We start from the raw sequence: 10,819 nt of genomic DNA, 5'->3' as shown, positions 1-10,819 counted from the left end.
GACAGGGTCTCACTATGTAGACCAAGCTGGCCTTGAAATCCAAGAGATCTACCAGTCTCTGCCTCCTGTGTTCTGGGATTAAAGGTTTAAGCCACCATGCCACGCTTCTTCTGTTGTCTTGTTATATAGGCTAGACTGACCTAGTACTTTAACTCATCCTCCTGTCTGCCTCCTAAATGCTGGGATTATACTTGTGGGCCACCACATTTTCTTCTCTCCCTCTTTCTTTCTTTCTTTCTTTCTTTCTTTCTTTCTTTCTTTCTTTCTTTCTTTCTTCATTATTAGAAATGTAACTGTTAGGTTTCATGCCCTTCATATGTCTAGAAAAGAGCTTAAACTGGACTATAAAAGGATTTCTGGTGGTTAGATAAAAGCCGACATTCTTCAGGAACTTGTGAAATGACTTCTCCATCCCCTCTTCCCAGCTGCTCCTTATAATCCACAGGATTTGTGTCGTTCCCCCCCCTCCTCTGTTCTCCATCTCTAGACCCCAACGCCCATGCCTCAGGCTCTAGCTTTTTCTGTCTCCACTGCTCTCTTCCACTTCTAGCCCTGGCCGTGGTCAGTCTGTCTCTCTCTTCTCTGCACTATGCAGATGCTCCTGGATAGTCTCTTATCCACACTCAACCTTCCTCCTAATGGAGCAGATATGTTGGTGCCCCCTGTCATAAGGAAGGTATAGCCTGAACCACACAGTTCATCTCTTTAAACACTCCCTCTTCCCACGTCTCTCATTGTTCAGTCAGTGGTCTTTCTGCATGTGAACTTGACACTAGTTAGTGTTTGGTTTGGGGGTGAATATGAGTGCTATCTCAGAATCTGTTTTATTTTGACATCCACCAGTGTGTCCTGGGTCTATCATATTGTGGTTTTGACATGCCCTCATTTTCCACATCGGCTGTCTTCTCCTGTTTCTTGTGTATTTTAAGCTGAAGCTGGTCTAACAGTCAGTGGTTTGGAGACCTTGCATGCATCTCCCATAGAAACAGTCCTGCCCTGGCGTGCATCCTTATCCCAGCTTGACTTTTTCTGTCTGAGTCTTGCCTTTACCCTGTGCCATCTCACTGGCCCCATCATGTATGTATTTATTTTGAAGACACCATGTTTCTCTGAGAATCTTAATGGTAGTTTTCTTCTTCCTAGATCGAGACCGTTTCCTTTGGACACGTAAGAAATACTCATAAAAAAGGATATTTAAGTTTTGTTTCCTCCTAGTCCAGATTCCCTAGTAAATAAACTCTCTTGCACTGACCAGACATTTCCAGAGCTGATAGGGAAAACAAGCGAGCTGTAGTGGACCTCACAGTTCTGTTTGCCTGGGGCCTCTATGTTCTGTTGGGGATTGTACACTTTCCTGGAGCCCTTCTGCAGAGAGGAAACCTTGGTCTTAGCCAGGCTTGAGGTGGAGACCCAACTGTTTTGTAAACAGCTTTCAAACCTTCCTTGAAAGGAGTTGGTGCACCAATCCCTGAACCTTTGGAAGATCTCCCAGTGTAAACAGCTCACTCTGTCTCTGTTGTGGGCTAGGACTCCAGGGCCTTCTCTTTACTTTTCCTCCCTCCTCTCTGCAGAGTTGTTCTTGGCCAACTCCTTTTTCTTTACCCAAGGTCACCTGTGTCTTCCTTCCTTCCCACTCCATTGAGTACCCAGAAGCCTCTGCCCTTGGCCTGGGTGATTATTTATTTTGTGTTGTGCAGCAGAGAGTGATCATACTGTCCTTGAGGCACATCTTACTTCTCTTGTCCCCGTTCCTTTACCAACTCTCCTTACTACTGGCAGAGAAAACCCAGAGTCTGTTTTGAGAGTTTAGTCTTCTGTTTGAGTCACATGCTCACAACCTCTGTTTTCAGGTTCTCCCTTTTCACTGGGGAATCATTTTGTTCCAGTATGTAAGCTTTATTAAGCTGTTAGCATAGCATTCATATATATATATATTTCCCTCAAACTTCTGTTCTTCATGGAAATCTCTTTCTCTATGATGTCTCGTTTTCTTGGCTCCCCACTTTAAGAGAGCACTCTATTTGTTGAGATTAGGAAGATTAGTGAAAAGTTGTAATGAATTGCCATCACTATTTACCATGATGATATATGTACAGAGTCAAAGGCATCCTTAGTTTGTTCTATTATCCTTCAAGTCAAATGGCTGTGTATCACAGACAACATACATTCACAGTCTGTATGCTTGCCTGTGTGTGTACCACCACCACTGCGTTGTCTTAACTCGTGTGGGTTTAGTTACATACTCTCTAACATCCTTATACGCCAGCCAAATGACCCCCTTTATTAGTAGCATTACATTAGCATAAATTCATTATTATTTACATTCCGTTAGCATAAATGGGCATTTTCTGGGACAGTCGTAATTTCTCAATTTTTTTTTTTTTTACTGATCATTTGATGACAGTCTTTTGTCGGTTTCTTTATTTTATTTTGTCTTGTTTTTGAGGCCCAGTCTCTCTGTGTAGCCCAGACCCCTTTGCCTCTGTCCTAAGAAGACTGGTATTAAAGGCACTGACCACCATACCTGGCAGTTTTTGAATTTGTGTTCGTTGGAGTTCAGTGGACCAGAGTGTACAATTCGTTTTCGTAGATATCTATGGAGTAGTTTTAGGGTTACAGAAATTTTGCAGAGAAAAATAGGTTCCATGCTACACACTATTTCCCATTTTGAAATCTTGTGTTAGTATTTTTTTAAATGTGTGTGCATGCAGGGGGGTCCTTGTGGAAGACAGAAAAAGGGTGCCATATCCTTTTTAATTATAGTTCCAGGTGGCTGTAGCTGCCTGCCACGGGCGCTGAGACCCAAACCCTGCTTCTCTGGGAGAGCAGTAAGGGCTCTAAACCACTGAACTCTCCCACCCCGTGCATGGTGGGTGTGTTTGTTGTAACTGACTCCCGGCACGGCACCCTTTTCCTCGCGTGTGCCAGGCAAGTGCTGTATGGACGAACTGCACCCTGGCACTCAGAAACTAACTCCTGACCATTCCGAGGGATACATACTGTCCCTTAACCACAGTCACACAGAGTAATTTCCCTGTTCTCTAACAAGAGGGCCCTGCTTACTCATCCTGCCTTCCATCTTCCACACCTCTGGCAAATATTGATCATATTACTCTCTCTACGGTTTTGACCTTGTGAGAACATCTTGTGCTCGGGACGACACGGTTGTGGTCTTTTCCAACTGGCTCCTTTGTCATGCCGAGAAAGCTTCTTGTACCGTTCAATAGTGTTCCTCGTGTTGAAGTGTTAGCCCTGAGCGACGCTTGTAGGGTACGACAAAGCTTACCATTGTCCAGAAGTGCTCCTTCCCATCACGGTAATCTCCATGACCTTATTAAACTGAGCACACTGAGGAACAAGCCTACCCCTATATAAACTGTATAAGCTCCCTGCATAAAGCCCCCACACTTTGGAAATTAATCCTGTGTTTTGTATGTTTTGTAAAACTACATCTCCAGTTCTTTATGGCTTGACTGCACCTGTTTCACCTTTACTAAAGTCGCTGAGATGTGAACTCATTGCTCTCAGTTATGGCTGTACCACACTATGTTTATGTATCTACTTATTGAAGGATCTACATCTTGAATATGTCCAAATTTCGGCAATCTGTTTGTTTGTTTGTTTGTTTTACTTTCTATTTTCTAATTGTTTTATTGCGCTAACTTTGGCAATTTTGCATGGATCTGAAATTCATTTGCAAGCTTTTGCAGCTCACTCATGCAGTACCAGGAATGAGATTGCTGGCTGAATTGTTACTCCACGTTTAGTTGTGGAAGCAACTGCCCAGCTGTCTGGCCGTACTGTTCTGTATTCACGAACCTATTTGAGTTGTTTGAATACAGAGTTGAATTTGCAGAAAGCTAGTTTGGAAAACTCTTGAGCTACTATGAAACAGCCCTGCACCCGTCCTTTGTTCTCTTCGTCTAGGGCTCCCCTTGCCCATCTGTCCAGATGCTTTTGTGTTGTCTCCCAGGTCTCAGAGACTCTGCCAGTGTCCATACTGCTTCCTTTTTGTTCCTCGGACTGAATACTGTCACTGAGCTCTTCTTTTGCCTCCCTGGGTCTTTCTTATGTCAGCTCGGTCCTGCTTTTGGACCTCTCTAGTCATTCAAGCGTTGTAATGTGTCAGTTTCTTTTAGCGTAGTGATTCTTAGCTTGCGGTAGCAACTCTCTCGGGGGTGGGGTGGGGGTGTCAAACAACCCATTCCCAAGAGTCGCCATCAGAAAGCACAGGTATTTTCGTTATGATTCATAACAGTAGCAAAATTACAGCTAGGAAGTAGCAGTGAAAATAATTTAATGGTTGGGATCACCACAACCTGAGAATCTGTATTAATGGGTCACAGCATTAGGAAGATTGAGAACCACTGATTTAGTGGTTATAATGTGTCCACTCTAGATTTTTTTGGGTCTGTTTTTAAAACACTGAATTCTTTTTACTGCCATTCTCAATTTGGCTAGCTATCTTATTGTTTTGCTTAATTCTTAAGTTGTTTGAATAGATGTCTAGTGGTTATTTAGTGTGTTAAGGCCAGTGCCTGGCCTTCTTTGGGGATAGAATTGACCGCTTTTCCTCTATTTATGGGACAGATTTTTTAAATAAATTTATTTATTTATTTATTTATTAAAGATTTCTGTCTCTTCCCCGCCACCGCCTTCCATTTCCCTCCCCCTTCCCCAACCAAGTCCCCCTCCCTGGTCAGCCCAAAGAGCAATCAGGGTTCCCTGCCCTGTTAGGGGACAGATTTTTGATTTCTTTGTATGCCTTGGAAATGTTGGTTGCTGTATCTGGACATCTTGCGATATGATGTTGACTCTGGAACTCGGACCTTCAGCCCTGTCCTGCCATGACTTGTTGTCATTGTTGTTGTTTTAAGAGACTGTATTATTGTGGGAAGCCACTCAGGTCTCTAATCAAGTCTGTAATTGCAGAAACTGAGGTTGGAGAATTACAGACTCACAGAAGGCCTTGGCGACAGAGTGAGATCTTGCCTCAGAAGGAGAAAAAGAAAGAAAAAAGGGAAGCTGCTATTCAGTTAGCCTTGCTAATGACTGGATAGAAAATAGAACTTGTTCCCTAAACTAAAACGGGGAAAGGATTACTTGAAGGGTAATTTTATTTTTAATTATGTATATTATGTGTTATTGTAAGTAGGTTGCCTGAAGTCACAGGTGGTTTTGAGCCACCTGACATGGGTGCTGGGAACAGAATTCAAGTCCTAGAAGAACAGCAAACATTCTTAACTGCTGAGCCATCTCTCAAGCCCCTGTTGTTGATCAGTTAGTGGTAGAGATCTTAAGTTTCAGTGATTGAAGGAAAATGCAGTGAGCGGCTTACTTAACTGTGAGGTTGTTGTTAATATGTCAGTGAACACAGGGAGTCTCCAATTAGATTAGACTGTTGAAGTGTTCCCTAGCACTCGTTTCAGGAGTGCTGTTGGAGGTTCTTTTAGAAAGATTAACCTGTCCTAGATCCTTGGTTTGAGGCTCAAAGTGGGAGAGGGGGGAGGAACCAAGTTTAACCAAAATCACAAACATAGTATTAGCAAAAGAAGATTAGAGACCTTAGTAGGGCCCGGGTTTGAGGGTAAACATACTGGAATGGCTGCTTTCTGGGGTGTGCATACTACAAACACACTTTCAGCACCCCTTCACTCCCTTCCCCTTCCATTTTACAGACTGTTTGAAAGCCTGCTGGGACATGTCATCGGTGACAGAAACTTGGCAGCAGGGCAGCTCTGAGCGAGTGCAGGATGTCACCAGGAATCAGGTCCCCGACGAGTCCAGACTTCCTGGGATTCTAAATGGTAAAAAGTCTGAATGTTTTCCTTAATGCCATCCTGTTGGTTATTTCTCACTTTGTCCTATTAGCATTAACAAATTACTTCCTAATGAACTATGTTAGAGTACCATCGTTTATTCTAGTGTCAAAAATGTACTTCAAGCCTGGCACGGTAGTCCTGATCATGCCTACAGTCCCAGAAAGTACTGGTAAGCCGAAGCCGCAGGGGCTCATCAGTAGTTCAAGGCCAACCTGGACTACAAACAACAACAGAAACACTCTGTCCTACACACACACACACACACACACACACACACACACACACACACCCCAAAATTGTTTCAGATCTGGTGTGGATAATCGGACTGTTAGTTCCATACCAACTGCCATGTCACAAAACTATTCTTGTTTGTGGGGGTTTGTTCTGGTATCTTTGGTTGGCCTGGAACTCACACACATCCAATTACCACTGGTTCCTGGGTGCTGGGATTAAAGACTTTCATAAAAAACTTACAGAATTGTTCTTAAAAAACAAAACAAAATAAAAACACCGGGGCTGCAGAGATGGCTCGGTGCTTAAGAACACTTGCGGCTTTTGCAAAGGACCCATGTCTGGTTCCCAACACGCACATTGGGTGTCTCATAACCGCGTGTATTAACCCCAGCTCAGGGACTCTTTGGTCCTTGTGGGTACCTGCACTCATGTGGGCATGCTGCCCTCATAAAAACATAACTAAAAGTAAAATCTTACAGAAAATTTAAAAAGGCCTGGGAGTTAGCTCCACCAGGCGAGAACTTGCTTTATAAGCCTAACCTAAGAACCTAAATCCAATCCCAAAAAAACAAAGTTGGTGTGGTTTCATAGGTTGCTGTCTCAGCGCTGAAGAGGTGGATAAAGTCAGGTGCCCGGGGCTCAGTGGCCAGCTAGCCTAACATCCTTGGTGATCTACAGGCCAGTGAGAGACCCTGTTGCAGAAAAACATGGCAAAGAACTACTAAGAAAGGGAGGGCGGTGGTGGTGCACGCCTTTAATCCCAGCACTCGGGAGGCAGAGGCAGGTGGATCTCTGTGAGTTCGAGGCCAGCCTGGTCTACAAGAGCTAGTGCCAAGACATTCTCCAAAGCTACAGAGAAACCGTGTCTCGAAAAACTAAAACAACAACAACAACAACAACTGAGAAACAATAGCTACCACGTGTATACAGGCATGTGCATACTCACCCCGCCCCCAAGTGTGTGTGCCTACACACACACACACACACACACACCCAATATTTGAATGTTTACAAGCACTTTATATACTAAAAATTGGTTAGGTTCTTGGCATTTGAATTTAGATAATCTATAGAAGTGGGGGTGTTCTAATTTTGAGACACATAGCCTCAAATTTACAGTGTGTTCAGGGATAATCTTGAACTTCTGATCCTTCTGCCTCTACCTGCATGTTGGGATTATGGATATGTTATCTGCCTGATAATATGTGGTGCTGGGCACTGAAACTGGGGTTTCTCGCATGCTAAGCAAGCGTTCTACCAACTGAACGACGCTCCCAGCCCACACATTGCTTTCGTAAAGGTTTCTAGCCAGTGTAGGAGACGCAAAGCTCTATTGTTTATTGAACATATTATCGCTGAGGAGTTACACATAGGGGGTCCACCCAACAGCCACCAGTCTGGCTGCAGTTCAGCTGAGCCTTTCCAGTCCACTTTGTTCACAGTCGTCTTGCTTCCAGAATCTTCACAATTGTTTTTATACTTATCTCTAAATGCGTCACAGCCCTCAATCAGCAAAAGGCAGAATGGACCCGGCGCTTGCACGTCTCCTGGCTGCCCATAGCTGCTGGTGTCTGTCAAAAGGAGCTCAGTGCTGATATTAAGATAGAGGTGTCGGTTTTAGAACTGGCAGGGTAGTGGCACTCCTGGCGTGTGGACAGTTCAGTAATTACAGCCAGGCTCTTCCCCTGTGTTCTTGTACTTCTATATACCTGAAGGTCAGATTGTCCATTTTTCTGAGACAGTCTCGCTTTAGTCATGGCTGTCCTGGAACCCACTACGCAAACCTGGCTTGCCTCTGCCTCCTGAGTGCTGAGATTAAAGACTTGTGCCACCACATGGAGCCTCCGCTGTTTATTGTAGGATATTTTAGGACATCCTGAATTAGGTTTGGTTTGATTTATTTTTTAATCCCAGCATCTTGCATTAATATGAGAACAATGGGTCTTTTTGGAGCAATCTCTAGTCTCTAAGTCAGTCTTGTTTTGTTTGAAGCAGCTGGCCTCGTAGCACAGGAGAACGTTTGAGCTTGAGGATTCTGTAAGCAGTCCCACTTACTATGTCTTTCGCTCTTTTTCAGCACTGTCCTGTCTACTGCCATCTCGTCCTACCGATAAACTGGCAACTCATCTGGCCACAACAGAGGGAAACTGGAGGAAATACCATTGGCAGCCAAGGCCTAGAAGATTGCCCCATCTCAAAGGGAAGTCTCTGACTGCCGTTTGAAATGCTGAGAAACTTGTTTCGGAGGAGACTTTTGTCTTATCCTGCAAAATACTACTTCTTGGCGCTCGTCCTCTCTTTAGTCACCTTCTCTGTCCTAAGAATTCATCAGAAGCCTGAATTTGTTAGCATCAGACACTTGGAGCTTGCTGGAGATGATGCTGATAGCAACATTAACTGCACCAAAGTTTTACAGAGTGACCCAGATGAAATCCAGAAGGCGAAGCTTGAGTTACTAACAGTGAAATTCAGGAAGCGCCCACGGTGGACACCGCATGACTATATAAACATGACCCGTGACTGTGCCTCTTTCATCAGGATGCGCAAGTATATTGTAGAGCCTCTTAGTAAAGAGGAGGCAGACTTTCCCATCGCGTACTCCATAGTGGTTCATCACAAGATTGAAATGCTTGAGAGGCTCCTGAGGGCCATCTATATGCCTCAGAATTTCTATTGCATTCACGTGGACAAAAAAGCAGAGGAGCCCTTTTTAGCCGCGGTGACGGGCATTGCGTCCTGCTTGAAGAACGTCTTTGTGGCCAGCCAGCTGGAGAGCGTCATTTATGCGTCCTGGAGTCGGGTTCAGGCTGACCTCAACTGCATGAGGGACCTGTACAGCATGAGTGCAAACTGGAAGTACTTGATCAACCTCTGCGGTATGGACTTCCCTCTGAAAACCAACCTGGAAATGGTCAGGAAACTCAAGTCATTCCTGGGCGAAAACAACCTGGAAACCGAGAAGATGCCTCCAAACAAGGAGGAAAGGTGGAAGAAGCGACACACCGTTGTCGACGGGAAGCTGACAAACACTGGGGTGGCCAAAGCCCAGCCGCCCCTCACAACTCCTCTTTTCTCAGGCAGCGCCTACTTTGTGGTCAGTAGGGAATACGTAGGCTATGTGCTAGAAAATGGGGACATCCAAAAGTTCATGGAGTGGGCACAGGACACGTATAGCCCAGATGAGTACCTCTGGGCCACCATCCAAAGGATCCCTGAAGTCCCTGGTTCTCTCCCCTCGAGCCATAAGTATGACTTGTCCGACATGAATGCTGTCGCTAGGTTTGTCAAGTGGCAGTACTTTGAAGGTGATGTTTCCAAAGGCGCTCCTTACCCACCGTGCAGCGGAGTCCATGTACGCTCCGTGTGCATTTTCGGAGCTGCTGACTTGAGCTGGATGCTTCGCAAACACCACTTTTTCGCCAATAAGTTTGACATTGATGTTGACCCCTTTGCCATCCAGTGCTTGGATGAGCATCTGAGGCATAAAGCCCTGGAGACCTTAGAACACTAACTGCTGTCAGGAGTCCTGGGGAGAGTAGGGATGCACAAAGCGTAACCCTCATCCACTTCCTTTGCCTCATGTGGAGTCCTCTTTGGCGTGATGGCTTTTAAGTCCGCGTCAGAGAAGCTCCATGGATTGTGTAGAGTACAGGTACGAGAGAGGATGACACATTCAGTGTTCTGGAGTCAAAACGAGGAGAGAGTGAGGATAGATGGAGGCTGGGGAAGATTCTATGGACAGAGGGGACTCAGGTGATTGGGAAAGAGGCCAAAGACAGAATCAGCCTCCCCAACTAATCAAAGAAACCAGGTACTTGATCCAAAGGAGATTCCATTTGTGCCAAAATTCTCTTGAGGATTTTAAACACGGTAATTTTCTTGACATGAATAAGTTTGTAGCAGCAACCAATCACAATGATGTGATGTGGTTTACCTTGTACAGTTTTCGGAACGGACATTCAGTTTTACTCTTAAGTTTTCCTTTGCCAAAATTCTCTTGAGGATTTTAAACACGGTAATTTTCTTGACATGAATAAGTTTGTAGCAGCAACCAATCACAATGATGTGGTTTACCTTGTACAGTTTTCGGAACGGACATTCAGTTTTACTCTTAAGTTTTCCTTGTCCTTCATGCTGTGACTCTGTGGGGTGGTGCCTCTGTGTCGTCTCAGGGGGGTTAAAATACGCTCAGCATGAATATTTCTGTCTTCGTTTAAGTTATTAGAAGATTCTAGGAGCCAGCTGGGTGCATGCCCGTGAAGCGGGAGGATAAGCTCGGGTGATCATATAGATTTCTGTGGTTCTGACTCTCATCTCAAGTGCAGTTTTGTTTTCTCCCCCATCTTAATATCATTTAGCTAAATCTAAACTGTTCAGCCGGCATTCTGATGACTCGCCTTGTCATTCATGTTAGGTTTTAAACAGGAATCAACACCGCGTACTTTTATTTCTACAATGTAGTCCACTTTAATAATCTGTGAGAAAAATCATACCAGACAACTTTAAGGCATTCAACTGAGAAAGTATGTTGTCTGCCTCAAAGCTAGAATAGATTTTTCTTTTAATAGCAGCTCTTGTCATCAGAAAAGGCGGGGATCGGTATGGTAGGACCAATAGAAACACGCTTGCTGTGAAACTGCAGCGCCAACGGTGACACAGCGGTGGGTGTTGTGTGTCCTCGATGCTGGTTCCCGTTTCTTTCTTTAGTTTGTACCCAGGCTTTGTCTTTATGGAGAAAGGCTTCTTTACCTATGAGGCAGGGC

General features: G+C 44.6%; 1 protein-coding gene across 1 annotated transcript in view; it reads left to right on the top strand.

Moving 5' to 3' along the window:
• Gcnt1 (glucosaminyl (N-acetyl) transferase 1, core 2) overlaps positions 1 to 9,966 on the top strand; it is a 29,199-nt gene extending 19,233 nt beyond the window's left edge. The window contains exons 2-3 of the mRNA XM_005352024.2: positions 5,679 to 5,807; positions 8,134 to 9,966. Coding sequence (XP_005352081.1) covers positions 8,281 to 9,567 — 1,287 coding nt within the window. The 5' untranslated portion in view covers positions 5,679 to 5,807; positions 8,134 to 8,280 and the 3' untranslated portion in view covers positions 9,568 to 9,966. The remainder of the gene's footprint in view (positions 1 to 5,678; positions 5,808 to 8,133) is intronic.
• Positions 9,967 to 10,819: the final 853 nt, after the last annotated feature.

The sequence above is a fragment of the Microtus ochrogaster genome, chromosome 8 (assembly GCF_000317375.1).
Source record: "Microtus ochrogaster isolate Prairie Vole_2 chromosome 8, MicOch1.0, whole genome shotgun sequence".
Classification (NCBI taxonomy): domain Eukaryota; kingdom Metazoa; phylum Chordata; class Mammalia; order Rodentia; family Cricetidae; genus Microtus; species Microtus ochrogaster.
The sequence above is the reverse complement of the archived record's forward strand: the minus strand, read 5'-3'. Positions and strand labels throughout refer to the sequence as shown.